This window comes from Malurus melanocephalus, unplaced genomic scaffold (assembly GCF_030028575.1).
Source record: "Malurus melanocephalus ecotype Western Australia unplaced genomic scaffold, MMel_1.1 scaffold_128, whole genome shotgun sequence".
Classification (NCBI taxonomy): domain Eukaryota; kingdom Metazoa; phylum Chordata; class Aves; order Passeriformes; family Maluridae; genus Malurus; species Malurus melanocephalus.
Window position 1 is genome coordinate 634,417 of NW_026623360.1, and position 21,161 is coordinate 655,577.

Below are 21,161 nucleotides of genomic sequence, written 5' to 3' on the forward strand. Positions count from 1 at the left end.
AAAGTACAGGTGTCTGGTATGAGATCAGTAGTTGTGTCTTTGTGTAGTTTAAATTCCCTGTACAAAATCCAGGGAAGGTGTGCTGCAGCAGYGTTGCATAGCAGAAGCGATTGGAACTTGTTAAGTGAATTTAAAAAGGACGCTTTCTCTTGGAGCCAGAGAATTTACTGTATTTCACAAGCTACAAGGAATACGAAGAAATTAAAGAAAATAATCTGACTGGAAGAGTGGAGTATGATATTTGACTGGAAGAYGAGATTTAGAGAGATTAGATACAGYTTTGCTCAGGACCTATARAAGAGTCAAAAGGGAAACTCTCAGAGGTGGTTTTGCAGCTGTCAAATGTATGAGCTGCTGTAGCAAATGTGTTTGCTGTGTCTCAAACACAGCCTGATAGTAATGAAATTACACCACAGGCATGCGAGATTCCAGGAGTGCATTCTATGCACTAATTCCATGCAGTAATTAAGCCTGAGTATGGCTTTTGTCATGAAGACAGAAAGAAAAGCAGATTCGGCTCTGTGACAGCCTGAAAGCTGAGCAAACACCTTTGTGATGCTGGGAGAGGTGACTGCGTCCCGGGTAAGACACCACATCCTGGTTAGGATTGGCAGAAAAGAGACTTCAAATTAACCTTTCACAAGGGGTTTGCCAGTGGAACCGACTCATTGCTGGAAAAGGCTTACTGGGAGTGTATGGGATTGCAGGAAATACTTACAAATATAGGGCGGTTGGAATAGCCGGGCAGCCTCAGGACCCGTTTGAAAAGGACAAGGTGGAATGAGATTTTATATTTCATATTGTATAGAATATGGCTGAAAAAACTGTGAATCATGCTCCTGGAAGAACTCTCTTCATTCTATTCATTTTTGTTATTATTAGGAAGGCCTTCTCTGGCTGCCTCTGTAGCTTTGACAGATCAAACCCCAATTCTGTGTTTTCATAGTCAGATCACTTAAAGAGAACTTCTACCCAAATTCAATCTTCAGGGTTCAGCTCTATCTTTAAATACACATAGATCAAATTTTTGGAGTATATTGCAGTAACTTTAATGGTAGAATTTATCTCAAGTATCACACTCACTGCCCCTAAACTGCGATTAGGAACCAATCAATATTTGCATTTGCCTACTCCTGTTGTACGATGTATTGCAAAAAGTAACATTGGAATAATTATTTGCATTAACTAAGCACTGGGAAAAGCATCTGCAATTTCTGATTGTCTCTTTTCTCCATTGCCCAGTCTCATCAGAACCCAAAAATGTGACTTTCAGTCTTTTCTATATATCATTTGTCCAGCAAACAGTGAAGCTTCTGGTTCGAAGGCTTGTTGATAGCACAGCAGATAAAAAAACAGGAGTAYTGTGGTTTTCTTGTTTTGGAATATTATTTGAAAGGCTGAGTGTCAAAATGGATGGGAGTTATTCACACATCACAGTTCACTTCTCCAGTTTYCTTAGTTCAAGAATGGGAAAGAAACATGTGGGTGATGTTGTACACACCCCTCCCTCAAAGGCAAGGTTTTTTGCAGGTTTCCAAGTTCACTTGTATTTCTGTTCCAGGYATGCTTTGTTTCAAGCCATTCCCATTATCCTGCCTGTCTCTGGCCTCAAAAGACCTTGGGGAAGAGCACTTCTTTTGCTTTCTTGCTCTGGACTGTGGACATTGTCCCTGCAAACTCCTAGCGTTCCCTGTGATTTTGATTTTCCCTGCAGCTCTATGTTTGCTTCAGTGCTTAGCATACTGTTCTGAGCAGTGACAGAATTGGTCAGGAGCTAYCCAGCTTTCATAAAGAAAGGTATTAATTTTTCTGGTTTGTTTTTTTTTTTCTTTTTAGAAAAAAAGCATCAAGCATAAAATGTATTGTAAGACAATATGCAGTTTATACACCTCAAGCTTTATGGAGATGTTGGTGGGAATAAAGCACTTCAGCTCTTCCAGCCATGCCCTTTCTTCTTGCACACTATCTTTTATCAGTTATTGGGTGAAATATTAATGAATATTAAAGCAGGGCAGTAGGTTTTATTATTTGTTTGCTCTCCAGGCCTCTTTTATGAAGTCAGACATGTATTATACAATATCTAAAGAGACAGAAACTTTGAAAAGCTGGCTGCATGCCTTGTGTTTGCACTAAGAACCTGCATGAATGATTCCCCTATTGAATTTTCATTCCTGTAGAAAAAACCCTGCTTATCTGACCCGTTTGACCAGAAACACCATCCCTAGCAAACCCAGAGATGCACATAACTTGTATTACATYGATACAGCAATCTTTGAATGTTCCTCGTGTCCATTTGTCAGAGGAGACAGTTTAATGTGATAACTGGAACAATGAAGGTTAATGTCCAAACTTTTATACTTCACTTTTCAGAGGTGCAATTTGTACACGCATATTTCACCTGAGCTTTGGTAGCTGCAAATAGATAAATGGAGGTTAAAAAAAAAGGATATGATTAGCTACTGAATTTTTTGCAGCTAAATAGAGATAGGATTTAGCCTATGATTTGWGCCTTCATTCATTTGCTAAAATAAAAGGCTATTGGTATAATAATTAAATTCGTTATTTTGCCCATTGGAAGAATGAAAGACTTTAGCAAACGAAACCCTGAAAGTTTCATTCTCGCATGCTCTGTCCACAGTTCTTAGCAAGTTTCATAATGGCTTTTATCAGCATTAGTGCTACCTGTCATAACTACATAATTACAGCACCTAATTATATTATTACTTATTTACCCTAATTATGTAATTGGATGTAATTGGTGCAATTATGTAACTCCTCAGTCAGCTGAAAACTGCTCTAAAACTAGCCTATGCTCCTAAAGTAAAGGATATTGCCATGAATTAGACTGTCTCTCTAAAGCCAAGCAATCTTTGCTGAGAAATTAAAGGTTCTGTTCTCCTGTTCTCCATTACGGTCACTGGGACCATGGACCTTTTATTTCTCTCAATGTGACAGGGAGGAAGCAGTAGAGACAGGTTGAGCAACACCAGCCTGAAATTCTGAGCAATTGTCTTCTGATTCAGTTCTTTTAAAAGCACTTTTGTGGCACAGCAATGGCCTGGCATTGGTCGCATGACAAAATATTTTAACTGCTTTATTTTAAATATTTTGAAGGTGTCTGCTTTTTTTTATTCATTATTATTCTTTCTTTTAAATTTTTAAATAAAAATAGCATTTAGCCATGTCGTGAGGAAAAGTGTTTGAAACATTCTGATTGTTTTGTTTGCTAAATACTGAAGTTTGAATATTCAGCTGAATTTAGKGCTCCTTTGAACTGGTGCTGTTTCTGTTCTTCCTACCTCCAGCCTCATGGTTTTGCCTGTTTTTCTATTAGATACCCAGAAGCGGGTGTTAAATTCAAAAGCAGCACTGGGAATAATGCCAAATGAGCCATTGAGAAGSCTGACAATAGCTGTCATTCTGCCCATGCTGTGTGCTGGGCAGCGCCAGCCCTTTTCCCTGGGCATCCTCCTCTCCTGCCTCACTGCTCTGCCTTTTGCCGTGTTCCCACTCGGGAGGGGAGGTGTGATGTGAGCCGTGGCAGCTCCTGGCTGTTCCCAGGGGTCAGGCACTGCTCCATGAGGCTGTGACCCCCGGGACAGGAGCAGGGCGAGGGGAGAAGTTCTCTCCTGGAGCCAGAGCTGCTTGCGTCTAGTCCCTGGCACGCCCTGCAAAGGAGCTTTTTCTCATTTTAGCCAAACCCAGCAGACGTAGCTGACTGTCAAAACAGCCAAGGTGTGAGCCAAGGGCGCCCATGGAGCCCGACAGCTGTGGGTCAGGAGGCTGCCTGCCCGTCCCCTCACACCTTGGGAGAGGTTGCTCTGGGGTTACTKAACGAGAAAAAGGCATTTCACCATTGCCAAACCCTGGTGTGCTCCCCTGATGGCCAGCAGAGTCGGTGGCCATCCCTGAGCGGCCACATGGGAGGTTCTAGGGGAGGCAGCTCCAAGGAAAATCCGGGCAGGAGAGGTGGAGACATTGAAAAAGTGCTCAGTGTACAGCACAGGCATGTGACAGCATGGGGGTTTGTGGAACAAGCTGTTCTTTACTGCTGTCGATTTTTGTCAAAGAATGTAATAAAATAATAAGTACTAAGAGGGCTGTTGACCTCTGCTCTTAAAATAAGGCTTCTTTGGAGAAGGAAGAAAAAAAGTTCTGACATCCAAAATTTTTCTATTCTGTTATCCATCACYTTTTTGAATTTTGGAGGTAAAAGTTTTCTCTGCTAGTTCTAGAGATATTCTTATTACATCCAAGGATCACAAACCACTGTATGGRTAGAGAGAATGACCTAAAGCAGAGAAATGTCAATCCAAGGTAGCATAAATGCTGCAGAACGGGCACTTGGAATCTGGGGAAGACACTCCATGTGCTTTTCACATGCACTCTGATGATTCATCCCAGACAATTTCAGGAGTTTCCTCCCCCACATGTCCACCAGACCTTTCTGCCGCAGCGAGAGCAGAGCAGGGAGGAGCAGGAATGTGTTTGTTCACTCCTGGGCTGCTGCAGTTCACAGCCCAGAGTATTAATGTGAAAATTGATGGCCACTGAAGTCACGCCAGTCTGAACTGCRCTGGTTGAGGAGAGGACATGGCACCGGTTGTGCTGCCTCTTTATAGGCAGGATAATTCCAGCAGGGAGAAAGGGCACCAGCTGATTGGGGTGACCCCTTCAGCTGCTGCAGCTGAATCTGCCAGCGGCGGTGAGCTGCAGCTCTTCAACTGCCTCACTATAAATAAACTGTATTTTTAAGGCTTCTTCATTATCATAAATTCTAGTTCAACATAAAGTTTCTGATCTGGCAACTCACAAGCTCAAAACTCCTTACAGGACTTGTGCACACAAATGTTGTGCTGGAGTGGGGCATGGAGTTTATAGCTTTTGGGAAGCTAATAATGCTCCCATTGTTAGGGCTGGGTTATTTTACTTTTAAAGGCTGGCTTTGCTCCAGAAACTAGCAGATGTTATCAAAGCCAAACTTKCAAGGATGAGATGTATGTACATATCATTAAGCAATGCAACTTTTTCTTAATTACTTTTAAAAGGCTGATACGATGCATGTCACGTTATGAGTAATTACTTACCATGGCAGTAATACCAAGAGCACAAAAGCTGGCTGCTAAATAAAATCTGAGGTCTCGCAGACAGGCTCATTTCCGAGGAAATGCAGTGTTGGTTTTGTCTGCAGTAGGGTTTTCGTAAAATAAGCAATTAAAAAACCCCGCCTAAATAGATGATTTACAGCTCCTATTTTTTTGTTGTGCTCAAAATAGGAGAGTGAGTAGGACACAGCTCTCTGTGTCCTTCCACGTGGACACAGCCCTGTGGGGAGTCCAGGGCTTTGGATTAGTTGCACCAGGTCCCAGAGAAAGTCCTTTTTCTGCCCCTAACCCAGAGAGGATCTCAGAGGGATCACTATTGAGTGATGGTCACTAAAATAGAGCTGAAACTGTGCTTTGCACAGGTMCAACCACTGCTTGGGAATATGAGGGCAAGTCTCTCTACCCTCATGTATCCAAGTGTTGTCCAGGTTTTACATGTACAGAATAAACTGAGGTACTGTTCTTTCTGCTGCTATGCAGTGAGTTATTTTTCTATTGTTGCTTTTCTCATTGCTCAAAAATAATGTTCTTTTCTGTAGATAGAGCATTGCTCTTTTTGCTTCTCTGTACAATTTTGCCTCTATGCTATTATCTCATTAAAGTGCTGAACACCTCCCTCTCCACTTCATAAAATAAGCAATCACAGTAACGTGTCTAATTAGCTGCTTTCCTGCTCATTTGTGTTTCTCAAAGCATGAAAAGTTAGCATCACGTGAGGACTTTGCATCTTTGCACAAAGCTCTTATTCTTCAAGAGAGCTGAGCATCTTCTTTTCTACTTGAAGGGCTCTGCATCTTCCAGCTCTGGGGTCTTTGGTCTGCCATAAATAATTCAGTTGGCCTGCTCGGCTCAGTGATGTGTGAGACGTGGGTAAATAAAGRGAAAGGTGGGCTTCATTTGGGACCTCCTTGCAAAAGCTTGAGGTTTTAGTGGTTTTATGTTTAYATACATCCTTTTCAGATGGGCATAAAATCATTATCCTGCTGCTGCTTGAACAGGAAACCATGGATCTGATCCTACCTTGTTAGAAATTAGCTGGAGCAAAAGAAAGGCTGGCATCCAGGGCAGGTGCTGCCCTGGACAGGCACAGGCAGGTTTGCTGTCCATAGTGAGGGAATGGTGATGACTTTCATCCCCCAGACGACTCAGGGAGGCAATGGCCATGGCACAGACCCTTGTCTCTGCTCAGCCYCTCACATCCTTGTTAACTCATGAAGAGACAGGTTCCAGCACCAGCACAACCCCGTCTATTTCCCTCTTTCCTTTGAAATCACTTTTAAATACACAGCTGTGAYGTAATTTCAAGTTACGGAGTGGAGCCTAAAACTCCTCAAAAGCATATTCATTGATATTTGGGTTTTTTTCACCCCTGAGATCCACAATCAGTGGTTTGATGCTAGCCAGACCCAGTCTTTTTGGCCCCTGTGATAYTGTGGCTCACTTGTAAGCTTAGCTTGATTTCCTTTCTGTTTTCAAGATTTGGCCACCTGTCTATTGACCAGTATTTAGACTTCAAAGATTTTGCTACAAAGATGGACTCTGCCTTGCTAATACAATGTGATCACAGCCTCCTTCTCTTCCTTCCAACTTCAGCTTGTTCAATTTGCAAATTAAAATAAATGAACTGAGTTGGGTTCCTGTTTGTTTGCTTGCTGCTGGCCTTAGAAACTCGAGGAGGGGTCTGGACATGAGGCCGTGTTCCTTGAAACTTGCACATCCCCAGGAACAGGGAGTGGAGGGGTTCCAGCTGGAGCGCCCCGGAGCCGAGCAGCGCTGCTGGCAGGACACGGGCTGCGGTTCCCAGCTGGAATCCGCTCTCGCCTCGACCTGCCAGAGACTGGAGCTGTTAACTTTCCAGGCAGCCTGCAAAAGCCATCTTTTATCCCTTTGTTAAAGAAGCCTGTGGCTTGAGATGGATCTGTGTGTGGGCAGACCTTTAGTCTGTGATTCCAAGGGCTGGAAAGGCTCTCCAAGGCACTGGATAGGCACCTACTGTTGCACTTAAAATCCTGGCAGTGACAGAGCCCTGATTCTCCTGGGATTGGCTGTGCTGGCTTTGCCTGGTGAAAGCTGGACCTTTACCGGGATCACAGCTAGTGATAAGAAGTTGAASCCCAGAGGAACAACGTGATGAGCAGATCCTGGAATGTGTCAGCTGAATTAATTTGATTTCTCTCGATGGGAGAAGCAACAGACACAAAACACTTCAGTGCTCCTTGAGAATATTATTGCAACATTTGAAAACAATTACTGTTCTTTGTATTACAGTGGTACTAAGCCTCTGGCTGCTTGAATGGGAAAGAGGCTGAAAAATTGTCCACAGCCAAGGCAGATAACTGCAGATGCTGAGGAAGGGAAGGACTGCAGCGTTCCCCAAAGACATGAGGGCAGTCAGTAAAAGAACAGGGAGATGAGTTTGTTGTCTCCAGGAGCTCCTTTTCAAAGCAAATAGGCCTAAAGTTGTTTGGACAAAAAAAAAAAAAAAAACAGCATTGAGATTCTACAGGATGTAAACCAAGGAAAGGCTACAAAAAATGCAGTTCTGCTTCTGACCTCTGACAGTGCAGAGACAGCAAGATTTGGGGGAATTTGGTGCAACATTAGCGTGAGCTTTATTTACAAGGTGCTATAGATATGATGAAGTTACTTGTTTGTTGYATCTGTCACAGGAAGAAAAATCCACTGGCCCATATTACTCTGCATGGATAAGTTTCTGAATTTGTGCAACTTTTGTCTCATTGTGCCATTTATCTTTTGGAATCAGCTTTATGAGATTTGTGTCAGGCTTTTCTATTTGGTTGCAAGGCTGGTTTGCAGAATCYGCTCTCTTTTTTTGTGTGGTGGATGTGTGTATGATAAAAAGCTAAGATTGCATCATCTTTAATAAAAGAGAAGATATATAGCCTAAAGAAATCAGATTAGTTGTAGAGAAAGAAATCAATCAGGTTGGCAAATTGCATCTGTGGGACAAAGTGCAAAATGTTTGTTTCATACTGTATTTATTGAACAAATTTGTTGAGAAGATGCTTAAAAATGCTCTACAAGGAAAAAAAAAAAAGGAAACCATTTTGTTCAATTTAAATGACATTGATGTATTTTTTACATCATGAATTCTTGCAATATTACCAACAACAATCCCTGATAAAGTACTTTACACAGTTGCCTCACAGGGCATTTTGAGATAAAAGTATATATCGGAGATTGTAAATTGGCTGCATCCAATTTATATATAATGGAACCCACTACAGCCATCCTCCAAAATTCAATAGATCAGGAAGCATATTACACGTCTGTGAGTTTGGGTTAGTAGGAGCTCTAAAGAGCCTCCAAAACAAGCAGGCAACTTCAAATCATGTTTAATGAACCCTGTGTGTTTTATACATGTGTGATTAAAATATTTGTTTCTKTTTTTCGTTTTGCTGGGTGCTGCTGAAGTGAAATCTTCAGTTCAGGTCTGCTTGTTTTCAAGTGAAAATTCAGTTTAATTGAACAGAGCAAACCATTTTAAATGCTCAGCTTCAAAAAAAGAGAAAAAGCAGATCTGTACAGAGGATCCATTTTAATATTTCCTAGCAAGAGCACTAAATGAAAATGTAGTATAGGCAGAWAAAGGGTCACAAAGTACCATTGTGGTTTTTCTTTTATTGATCTATTCCTGCAGCTTTGAAAACAAAGCACGGTAGACACCAACCTGAACAAGTGAATGTTTCMCCTTGAGGACCCAGTTTTGCTGGTTCCCACCTATTTCCTGAAGGGAATAAAAGTGCTTTGTGCTTCCATCCCAGTGGGCAGGTGGCACCTTGTGGGATCTGCTGCAGCCAGAGCTGCTGTGGGGMCAGTCCTTGGCCATTGCTTGGTGTTTTTTTGTCAAGAGATGCTTCGCAGAGAAACTTAGATCTTATTCCTCTCCTCTGAGTGGTGCTTGAGGGTGTGCATTTATGATCTTACAGGTCTTTTCCAGCCTTAATGATTCTATGATTTTGTGYATGTGTCAGTTGTGTCCGTGGCTGTATCACTGGTTAACAGAGCTGTTCTCTGTGGCAATAGTCAATAAGTCATACTAATTTTCAGCGTAAGTGTTGTTCTTTCAGTTGTCCTTTCATAGTGCCCCATGTACAAAATACATCAGAGTGAAAATGGGCCTGAAGAAGGAACATTCAGATCAGGATTCAAAATGCCTCGACTCTGGCAGTATCCTAAACCAGAACAATTGTGCTGCAATCAGCGGAGCTCTGCCTGTGTAAAGCTGAGAACAAGGTCAAGTCCTGGGCCTCTGAAAAACGAGTCTCCAGCTGAGTCTTTGTATTTCCCAAAGATTCTGTTACACCAAATTGGAGTTAAAGCCACAAAATGGACAGTACTTGCAAAATAAAAGGTGACAGGACCAGAGAAGTAAAGCTAAATGTGAAAAAAAAAAAAACCCAAAATGTAAATTTCAACAAATATACTCCTGAATCCTGTGCTACAAAAGGTAGGAAGTAGAGCTCAGGGCTTGGAGTTTAACCATGGAGTTAGACCCTGATCCCTGGATCAAACCAGCAGACACATTGACCAAAACAGGTCAGAATTTGCTGGATGGTACCTATATCTCTAAGGAGGAGACATCATCTATGGCCTGGTGCTACATGGTGTGTTTGCGTTTACGTTGCTGCAGTGGGATTTGTGCCACGGCTTTTGTCTGGAGTTCAGTGTCTRGAGCGTGCTGCTGGCGTGTTTTGTGAAGGAAAATCAATAGGAAAAGAGGAATGGGAGAAGTGTGGGCTTCAGCCTGCTGGTGCAAGCAGTGTGGGAGCGGGAATGGCCAGGGGCCGGAGAGGCATCGGATTCTGGTCACTCTAAACAAAGTCAACGGGAAGCAGAGACGCCGCTGCCGGGCTCGGCGGGAGCCTGGCCCACAAACCATCGGTGAACTCGCTGAAACGCTGTCGGGAGCAGCAGGGGAAGCAGAGGGAGGAACAAGTCAGAGCTGGAGGCGTTTTGGTGGCGGTGCTGGGGCTGTGTGGGCAGCTCAGTCCTTCTCTGTGCCGGAGCTGCCCCGTGTGACACTGGGGGAGCCAAGCTCATGGGGTTCCATAGTGACACATCAGGCACCTGGCAGCTGTGAGGGCACAGACAGAGACCTGCCACCTTACCCTGTGGCATTACTCTGTGCTTCCCACACTGAGAAAGCTGGAAGCAAACCAGAGCCTCCCAGGCTGCCATTGGAAGGTCCTTTCTTTAAGGACATGTGCACTTAATGTCAGAATATTGAAACCATACCCACGTGAATAAAGTTAGTAAGCCAGTGATTCATTGCTGTTTCAAACCTCTATCTAGCCACAGTAAATTTCGGCTCAGTAGTGACAGTCTGTGTCCACATGCAGGCTATGATTTACAGTTCTGTGTTTTGTATCAACAACATCTGTTTAACAAAAGGAAAAAAAAAAGCCAAGAACATTTATTTTCTAACCTCTGTACCAGATGTTTTGTTATGCACCAGATCCAGGGATTATATCAGAAATAATTTAATTATTTTAAATGAATAATCTGAAGTGTTTTTCCTAAAGTATGTCTCGTAACCACTAACAACATGAAAACATAGGAATGTGGAAAAATAAACTCATGTTTTACACAAATCTATAATTGTATCTATTTTAATGGCGCAAATATTATGAACCAAATCCTAGCTTTTGATCGTAGTGTTGGGATTCTTGAAGATTTGCAGAGGAGAATATCARTGATCAGGGTTATGAGAGAGAGAAGGTGTCAGAGAGCAATTGAAACAGCAGAAGGAAGAAACAGCTGAGGAAAACGTGCCATGGGGAAGGGATGGCGTGAGAAGCAAATGTGTCTTCCAGGAGAGCGGTTCTGGGATGGGACACAAGCTTAGGYTCTCCAGGCACCAGGAGTTGTTCCATGGCTCCCACTTGAGCCCACTGTGATCCCTGGGTTMCACCTGGAGCGGCTGGAATGTGCCRTGTCAGAGACAAAGCCGCTCAGTTTGGTTTCTGTTTTCCACCCTCCAGGGCAGAGTTGCTGCAGTGGGATCCCTTCCCATGTCTGCTCTCTGGCTGCTRCAGGTCAGGGTGGCCTTTTCCTCTCTGGGGACACGATGTGACTCATGGGCCTGCTGTTTGCATGTGGCTTGCCCACAACAGTGCTGTGAGAGCACGTTCAAACTTATGGCCCTGGCTGGAAAAAATTATTTCATGATGGTTTCCATCTTTTGGAGGTAAATGCCAAGTCCCTTAGGTGTGTTTGATAAGCAGAAATATTGTGGTGCCAGACACACCAKGTGTGTGTCCTTTACAGAGCTTCAAGCTGAGTGTCAGAACTGCCCCAYAGAGCATCAGAGAAAATTAATTGCAATTTGGGGTTTATTGTCATTCCTCACCATAACTTTTGCAGAGGTATCATGAGTGGGAATGCTGATACAGAAACACTGAGACATTTATAACTTCCTGGCCGGGATATCAGTGTAGAAAAACTCACAATTACTCCGAATTACGGTGATAGATTCTGTTGCAGCCCTCGAAAACATTCAGCCAAGTTAAARTGAAAGTAAATGCATCAATGACACTGCTAAAGCAGACAGTGGGTCTGTGTTGTGATTTCAACCTTCTTTCAGGGGGAAACAGGTTTTTCTATTTTTCTGTGAGCTGTGGGAGCTGTAGCATGTATCAATCCAGTGTARACCCAGCCAAACCTATTAGTTTTCTTGTTACATAAAGATTTATCTGTAATTGCCAAGGCTTATTTTTATTTTCTTTGAATTACTGTTGTGGATGCATATAGATGCATAACAATTCCTAATTTCCCTCCCTATATTCTTGTACAGCACAGATTGCTTATCAAATACAGTCTTAACATTAAAGTGTCAAACAGGATTTGCAGAAAGCTATTTGGGTTTGTAGTTTAGGATGAACGTTTATCAAATTGTGGATTAGCTGAATCATGCACTGAACCAAATTATTATTGTCTGTGATTAAATCACAAAGTGGTTATTGCCCTGTGTCATCTAAAGCACATGGTAGCTTAAATCTTTAAAATCCCCTTTTAAGGTGGCTATAGGAGCTACATAACTCCAGACTTTTAGGACCAGACTGTCCCTAGACAAAAAAAAATAGCTTTCGAAAGGTCATTTGGACTGATCCCTCTCTGCTTACATGGGCTTCCTATTTGGGGAGGGAATGGATGGATTTATTTGCATTTCAGACRTACAGAATAATTCTCAGTAAACAGATCTCTTTGTACCCAGTGCTAAAGTATTTATTCAAGGTTCTGGCTCAGAAAAGGGGAAGGGACTGTGCCTTCTCCTGCCTGAAAGGGCAGGGGCTGCCTGCTGGAGAGCAGCGATGTCGTTGTAGAGGACTGGGGGTGCCACTCCTCAGCCACGTAGAGCACAGAGTCACCAGTGGGGTCTCTCCTCAGCACCGGTGCAGCAGAGTTTGGCCACCCCGATGGACACTTCAGGGGCTGCAGTCCCTAAAGAGGCTCAGTCTTCCTAAAGCTGAAGGAGCCTTTTTTGGAGGCTGCTGCTGTGATGCTGCCTGCTCAAAAGGTGTTCCAGGACAGCCCAGCGTGGCGCACGAAGGCGCCAGTGTCAAACCTTTGGGGTGATTGATGTCCATGCTCCTCTTGTGCACCCTTCAGTGACCATTTAGCTGAGTGAGGAGCAAGAGGGCTGCCAGCACACCTATTTTCTCAGGCTTGGTGTTAGGTCACAGCCCTCGTGATGACAGCCTGGCTGAGTCACTGAGGAGAGAAGGATTGTTGCGGAAGCGTGGGCTGGGGGACACGGAGGCCGGTCCCCTGCCCTGGTGTGTGCAGCTGGRCAGGTCACAACCCAGGAGGAGTCAGGAGCAGGAATCACCGCTTTTCTTGGTGAACAGATAGGAGGGAAGTCCTGAAAGGGCTTGTYTTCRTGTTGCAACAGGGGGTCACAGGGTRGAAAGGGCTGAGAGTCAYTGCATTAGAGTGTGCTGGGGAAATGAGAGTCTGGCACAGCTGACGGCGGCGTGGCACTCACAGCCCGTGGCAGTAGCACTGGCTGAAAGTATGCATTAGGCTGCCTTTGCTCCTCTACTTCATCCCCCTTGTCCTATTCTTTGACCTATTTTCTCTCACTGTTATCTAGTAATCTATTTTTTAARGGTTCAGCCCAGTCTTTCCTGCTGGTTGCAGCTGATCCATCTYGCTGCTAGCCTGTGAAACCAGCATCTCCTAAAGAAACATCCCTCTGCCAATTACTCTGAAGGCATGGATTCAGCTCAGCGTGAGAGCTCGATTGAAGCCAGTTGGCTGTGCCAACCGGACAGGGATGGCTCAAGAGAGGCTTCAAATGAAGTAGAGAAACTYTAAACAGATTTCTTCAGTCTTTCCTCCATCCCTGCTCAACCAGAGCCACCAAAGTCAGAAAAATGGCAATATTTTACCAAAGGAGTACTTGTCACACAGCTCTGCCATCCCCTGGAAAGCCCCCAGAAGGRAAGGAGAGAGTTGTACAGAAAACTGCAGGAGGCAGACGCAGACTTTTGCTCTGAGCCCGCCTCTCYGAGACAGAGCGTTTGAGGTTTTTCAGCAGGCGCAAGTAGCAAATCCTCTAAGYCCTGTGATTTCTCAGGCATGTGCCCTCGCCGTGGGCACATCGGGTACGTGTACCCAGAGTACTGGCACAGAGGTCTGGCCCTGGGGGAGCTGTGCCTGCGGCTGGAGCGCTGCCAGCCGAGGGGGAGGACAGAGGGAGCGAGCACGCTGGATCACCACAGTGAATGTCTGCTCTGCTCGTGTGCAGTCTCTCTGGCCTGCAGCCTTTTGGCTCACCCCACCTGCCTCTTTTCCCTTTTKGTTTTTTTTTCCTTTCCCCCAGCTGAACTGGCGGAGAGGAGGCTGCAGCTCCTTTCTGTTCCTGCAGCTTTCCTGTCTGGCTGACGCTGTGCCCTGGACACAGATGTCTGCTTAAATATGGATCCTGCAAGGCACAAGTTATGCTTGCGGGAGGAGYGTGGAGCAGGGAGATGCTGTGATCCGTAGGTGGGCTGTGAATAGCTGCCGTCCTGTGCAAGAATGAAAGAACAATAACAACTGACAACACACTGCCTTAAACCATGGCTGCTTAGAAGGAAGATTTTGGTTCATTTTAGCAATTAATTATTTGTTCAGGTAGCTACTTCATTTAAAGCGTCCCATTCACATAGCTCACCCTCCGTGAGCTCATTAATGCTCAAGCTGTGTCACCTCAGGCTAACCTGGTGGCTGCTGATTGAGTCCCGTGACAGCTGTTTGCAGAGGTTTGCCCTGCTCCCTGCCAGCAGCCTGCTTTCCTCCTCCAAATTGCCTCTCGGTTCCAGGCAGGGCTCAGAATGCCTGACTGARTGCTATCCTGGGCAGAATGGTTGGATTTCTAGGAGTAATGGCTGAGGCGTGACAGGTAACATCCTGCAAAGCCCCAGGAGTGCTCCTGCGCGTTATGGCTCGAAGGTGTTGGTCAGGGTGAACCCTGGACCGAGCCCATAAACRTTTAAGTCCCAGAACAAATGTTTAGGGTTGTACAAACATGTTAATGACCTCCAGTTAATTGGCAAGCAATTACCTTGGAGTAAAAATAGCTTTCCCATTGCTGAGCAGTCACAGGAGTGCGTGTTCCCCCATGAACACTAACAGATCATGAAAATTTTTGGCCAAGAGGCCTTGTCCAACTTGCCTTCTGGATCCTGGCAGGTTTGTGATCAAAAGTTTTTTGTCCCCAGCACCAATTGCTGTTTGTTTGTGGTACAGACTCAGCAAACAGAGCTGTCTGCCAAAGCTAATTTTCATGCTGCCCTTTCATAAAGTTCTGTAGTTCATAATGCAATGAAAAAGTAAGATCATATTGACTGGCAAAAGTGTGCCGTTCAGCAAGGGAAAGTATCTGCTGTGTTCACTATAAAGGAGCTATCAGTGAAAGCTAGGTAGGTATTTTTAACCCAAAAGACAGCTTGGCAGGCTATAATGTGTCTCCTACTGAATTTTGAWTCTTTCTGATCCTTTGCATGACAAAAATCCGCAGCTGGACTGATTTCATGAGATGTGTGTTGCAGCTGAGAAGCACAAGGCCTGCACAGCTCCCACATGGGACCTATGGGCAGGTGCTTGACCTGTTGTCTCTCTGCTGCCTAGAGAAGTCAGCAGCATCTTTTTGTGAGTTCTCTGGTCCATTCAAACCATCAGCTTCTCTTAGAACTTTGATCAAGTCCTTGCTTGAACCTCCATACTTTAGGGGGAAAAAGGCACAGATTTTCTTCATCTGTAACTGAGCCACACCTGGATTTCTTTCCTGGAAGAGATGATCACAGCATTTCTAGGAAGGCAAAAACCAGRCACACGTGAGYGAGCGGAGTCTGTTGCTGAAGTCCYGTGACTCGGGGGCTCGTGGTGGCTGAGATGAGCGGGCACGTGGTGCAGGGTGGCTCCCCCTGAAGAGCCACATGTGCTTCATGTKCCCCACAGTGTCGTGTGRCAGCGGGTGAGGCGCTGTGAGCCCYRTCCCCATCTCCAGCTGCTCCAGGCCATCCCTCTCTCCAGGCAGTGCAATGTCACACTGAGGAGGAGGGATGCAGGTGATGCTGGCAGCTTTGGGAGAGCCAGGATGTCTGGCATCCGCACGGATTTGTGTGGTGTTCCTCTGGATGCTGCAGTGGGCTGCAGGGTCAGTCCACAAAAATCTTTCCAAAGCAGCCGGCGGTCTCTGCCTTGTGTCCTGGAGGAGTGAGGGCGTGGCAGATGGAAAAAACAAAACTAGCAAAKTGCATTTCACAATCCTGGCAGCAGTACTCGGCAAACAGAGGAACCACAATGATGGAGCCTCAGACTGCTCTCCCTGTGCAGCCTGGCGTTAGGAACTTTGGCGTTGTTGTGAGCTTTGAAAAGGCTCCTGTTCCCTCAGWGGGCTCCCATGGCCTTTGGTAACTTCAGGTGCTTCAAGAGGAGCTGTAATGGGTGCAGATACCAGAGCTTTCCAGGAAACATTCAGGTACAAATGCAGCTCTGTTMGCTGTAGCTGCCTTGAATTAAAGTTCTGTGCCTGTAGTGGCAGACAAATTTGCTGGCAAACATTTTGCAAAAAATAAAAAGAAAAAAAGGCATCGATCCAGAAAGGCACTGTGCACAAACTGAGCTCGGTATAAATGAGTACACCTGTGCTCGACACCAGGCACGTGATGAATGCTCTGCTAGAACCCAGCCAAAATAAATTTAAAATAAATATCGGCCCGTACTGGTGGAAGATGAATGCCGGTGTTGTAAGCAGGAACGCATGCGGCAGAAACAGGAGCCGCCCGCTCGGCGTGTCAGCTGGGGATATCCACAGGGAGGGTCACGTGCGCTCCTCTCCAGCTCACCAGCAGAGCTGGTGAAAACAGGTTTTGATTTGAATGAGTTATGACCCATTGAAAATGGCATCATGCGTAACCACAGTAAATTGTCATAATGAGATCACGAGGCTGGAGAAGTGAGCGGCGAGCACAGAGGCCTCGTTCCACCAGCGCCCACGGCTGACAGCCCGGGGCTACAAAATGCAACCCAGGGGCACGCTCCAAATCCCCGGACATCTTTGTTGATTTAGTGACAGGGCCAGGGGTTGCACAGCCAGACAAAAACTCAGGGGGAATTTTGAGTTAAAAAGAAGCAAAAAAAGCTCAAATTCATACTGCTTTGCATTTAATCTTATCCAGGGTAATAGAGGAGACTGGGGCTAACATAAATAGTGGGCAAACATGAATACTCTAGGTTCTTCCATGTTTACCCAGGCTTAGCTTGGTTATTTCTAAATCATGCTGCTGTAGGAGGGGAGGGTTTGGTGATAAGGGCAGAGCACTACAGAGTTGAAAGGAAATCTTCCTGGAAGCAGGATAAAGCCTTGGTGCATCCCCAGCTGGGCCAGCCCTCCTGGACCCTGCTCAGGCACAGCTGCCCAGCTATAAATGCTGCAGAATCATCGCTGCCTTCTCTATTTTCATAGGAAAAATAGAGGCAAAGTCTAAGACTGTGATAAGTTTGATGCTTTAAACTTTACCAAATACCAGACAACATAAGCAGCAGAGCTCCTGCCTGCCAGGTGCCTTGACTTTTGGAAAGAACTCCTTTCTATTCCTCCCAACACAGTTCTGTTTGTGTGGGGCCATTTGCAGCTCTGGGGACTRGAAGAAACACACTTTAGCTCATTCTGCTTCTCTTCTCAAAGAAGTGCACGTGTCCAGAGAGGCCCATTGCAAACCCCGTGCACATGTCCTGACCACATCCTCCCACTCCCCGCAAGGTGCAGGGCAGAGGTGGGTGTCATGCATGGCCCCTGCAGGACCTGTTCCCTGTGTCTCAGGGCAAAGCAGGCTGCTTTCCACATGGCTGCCACTCCTCCCAGTCTTGCAGCCTTCCGTCTCCTCCATCTGTTAAGCTCTGCACACAAATATCTGTGCCCCTGAGCCATGGAGACAATTCAGGCTCGTGCAGATACGCAGCACCTTCCTKCCTCATGGCGTGTGTTTACAGTGGTTTCATCCTGACTGAATTCATAGCCTGAGTCCACGAATAAAGAAACAGCCAGCTCAGAGCTGTTCCATGCAATGCTGGGTCCTTGTCTGTGGGGCTGCACAGTCTGAGTAGCACTTTGCAGTCTAAGCCCTTCCCAGGAGCCCAAATCTCCTCTTGTGGGCAGCTGGATCCAGGTCCTTCTGCTCTTCCAGTAGAAATGTTTGAGGCTGCTCTGGGGGACTCTTGTCTTGTTTTCCCGGTGTTGGTCACTGACATTGCTGCAAGGAGAGCCGAAATGGATGGAGCCCAGCCAGGCTGAAGACACGGTGGGCAAATGTGTCCCTGCATGCACTCAAGAGCAAAGCACGGGGAGCACTGAGGCTTTCCTGGGGCTGGTGCACCAGAGGAGCTTTCCCAGTGGGGCATTTCTGCCTGCCAGAGCCACAGATCAATGTGCCAACACTGCCCATGCTGCAATACAGGTGCACAGAATGTATTCAGGTTTTCCAGGTACCTTCTCTGTAGCTAAGGAGAACCAAGAATAAAACTGTTCATTTGAAATACCTTCTTAATTTACTGCTTAAGCTCACTTGCTGTTTGTCATCCACTGAGTASAAGTCCTTCTCCTCTTTCATTCTTTAGTCTCAGCTTAGCAGCCCTGCATAAACCCCTACTAACACAGCTAATTTCTCTAATGCCCGTGTAGGAGAAGAAYTTGGACTGGTTCCCTCGGATGAGAGCCATGTCTCTGGTTAGCAATGAAGGCGACAGTGAGCAAAATGAAATCAGGAACCTGCAAGAGAGGCTGGAGTCGACCATGAGCCTTGTAAAACAGCTTTCTGGTCAGCTGGCTGAGCTCAAGGAACAGGTAAGTGCCCTGCCGTGGGTAGCAAAGTGAGCACGTGTGGGTGAAGGCGCTACTTTTCATCMGGTCACAGTCAAGACAGTGTTACAAAAGAGACTTTTGTCTAGGGAAGGTTTTATCTTTCCCTCCAGTAAGCTTTCTGGGTAGATACATTGATAGGGGTTTGGAGTGAAATTGTACTCTGTTGGCAACAACACAGATCAGGTAAGGAGAAAAACTGAGGGGGAATTGGTCATTAAATCCTCCCAGTGAGTGTGTGAGGACAGAGGGGAAACTGCAGAAGGGCTGGGGCGCTGCATAACCCGGCACTGAAAGCGCTGTGGTGTCAGGAATAGCTGCATACTGATGGGAGCCCAGAGGAAAAAAGCCTTCTGTGTCCAGCCCTTGGGTTCTTCCCCCCAGCAGGAACATCAACAGTGCCCTTGTGACAACAATGTGCACAGCCTGTTGCTTTGCTTGTGCCACCCTCGTGTTGGTGCCTCTCCTGCGGGTCCCTCTTCTCTCCGGTACAGAGCACAAGCTGCTGGCCCCCTTAAAGCCTCCCTTAAAGCCTGCCTCCTGCCTACACCATCATGGGTATTTGCTCTCCCTTCAGGATCAAAAGGCCAGCTCCTTTTTTGCTACAGATGCTGGTCACCTCTGCTTCCCTCATTACGGTTTCAGAAAACCATCTGTGTGTTTTCTTTATGGGAAGCACTTCAGTGGCATCGACAGAGTTATCTAATTATTCTCCTTTAAATCCCTCCTTAAAACTTTTTGCTGTGAAAAAGCCAACAAAGGTGTAGGCTGGRTGTGCTGAGACCATTGCTTATTGTGCTTACCCACACCATCCTGGTGGGATTTTTTTCATCCCCCTCTGGCTGAATCTGTTCTCTTCTGGCTTAAATTTAAACTCTGTGTGGCCGAGGCCATCTTTTAATTCTGTGATTGTACAGCACCAAGTGCAAATGCTGACCCTCTGCAGGGCTACGCAACATAATAGCAGCACAAATAATACACTGTAAGACCTGCCGGGGGATAAGAATAATGTATAAATGAGAATGAAATGTCCGTACTTTGCAGGAAACAGATCTCTCACTTCAAAGACATCTCTTACTTGTAATTTTCTGTGCTGAAGAAAAGAATTCCACTCCCTGTTGTTTTGCTTATATGTATCTTGCTCTGTGACTGCTAAATAATAGTAAAAAGAAAAAAAAAAATCTCAACTCGTCTCTCTCTGCCTTTCTACCTTAGATGACAGAACAAAGGAAGAATAAGCAGAGGCTGGGTTTTCTTGGATCAAACACACCCCATGTGAATCATCACATGCCACCACCCTGATACCACGGGGAGAAGCCGTGACTAGCCTTTCATCAGTATTCCTGCTTTATTATAGAATAAAAAACTGAGATTGAGAGGAGTGAACAGTGCCTATTGTTACAAAGTTAAAAACAACCAAGTGCCAAGATGTTAAGTGGTTTAGCTCTGGGAACAATTTGTAGCTGTTTTTCATGGTTGAGAGGGACCACAACCTAGAATGTGAGCGATAAAGGCAKCTCGTTTGTATTCCCTCCCTGGCCCGGCTCTGCAGCTCGGCGGCTCCAGGGGTGGCTGGGACAGACKGGGACAGTGTGGCCGTGTCCTGGGAGCTGCCTTCTGCCCGGAGCGAGCTGAGCAGAAGAAGGAGAGGTGTTTGTTACGGCAAACACGACAGCCTGGCTCGGGATCAATAGGTCGTCTCTGGCTCACTTGCCAAATAGCAACATTAGTCATATTTGCTTGGCATTTACTATTTTTTAATTACCGTAAATATGTCAGTCGGGTAAGCAATAATGTTGCTTCAAGTAACTTCTACTTGGAGGGAAAGGGGAGAAACCTCAAAAGACTGGGGTGGGGGGAAATAAAGGAAAAAATAGAAAAAAAAATTGCAAAGAGAAACATTAACGCTTTTGAATTTAAGCTGTCACCATGCAATTTCTTATTTATAACGTGGAGCACAATGGATCTACATCTGTGGGAATGTTATGCACATAACACTGACAACATAACTGGAAGTGATTTCTTTCCCCTGGCTTCAGATGTTCTCGATTAATGTGGCCRTGAGGTTTCACATACTGAGAAGTTAAACTTTTTAACTTAAATTCAAGTTCCAGTGGAGGATTCAGGAAAAAAAAAATATATCTGTAGTTTGAAGCGTGTATGGGATTTTANAAAAAGCTTAGAAATGTCTTTCTGCACAGAGCTGTAATGGTGTCATTACCTTCCATAAACTCATCTTCAGCGAAAGTTGACTTGAGTAAATAAGCACCATATTCTGCCAGCTTTCCTCTGAGCTAAGGGTCATGGGCTGATGGCTTTGCCTGCCCTTCCTGCTTCCAGGGGCTCAGGCCTGGCCTGGCTSCTGGGGAACAGAGGGGCAGGATCAGAGAAATTCCCTCCAGCACTTGGCCCTACAAAAGGCAGCAGCCCAGTCACCTGTGCAGGTTTCTGCTCCGTCCTGTGTTTCTTGGGATGGCTTAAAAGAAAAATTACCGGGTTTCCATGGCGCCCTAGGGGACTCTTTTGTCTTTTAGGAGAAAATTTGACCAGCACTAATGGGAGTTCTCAGTTCACTTTCGTTTTCAGTGGGTTTTGGTTACCAGATATTGTCTTGCATTTGAAAATGCTCCTCTTGTTACATGGAGTCACTTGTTAAACCAAAATATTTTTGCAATGATTTTCCCCTG

At 45.4% G+C, this 21,161-nt stretch overlaps 1 protein-coding gene across 3 annotated transcripts in view; it reads left to right on the forward strand.

Annotated features, from left to right (window-relative positions):
* Positions 1-20,645, forward strand: part of ITPR2 (inositol 1,4,5-trisphosphate receptor type 2) — a 240,651-nt gene extending 220,006 nt beyond the window's left edge. For all 3 annotated transcript variants that reach the window (XM_057370513.1, XM_057370515.1, XM_057370514.1), the window contains 2 exons: positions 18,298-18,459; positions 19,690-20,645. In XM_057370513.1, coding sequence (XP_057226496.1) covers positions 18,298-18,459; positions 19,690-19,776 — 249 coding nt within the window. In that variant the 3' untranslated portion in view covers positions 19,777-20,645. The remainder of the gene's footprint in view (positions 1-18,297; positions 18,460-19,689) is intronic.
* Positions 20,646-21,161: the final 516 nt, after the last annotated feature.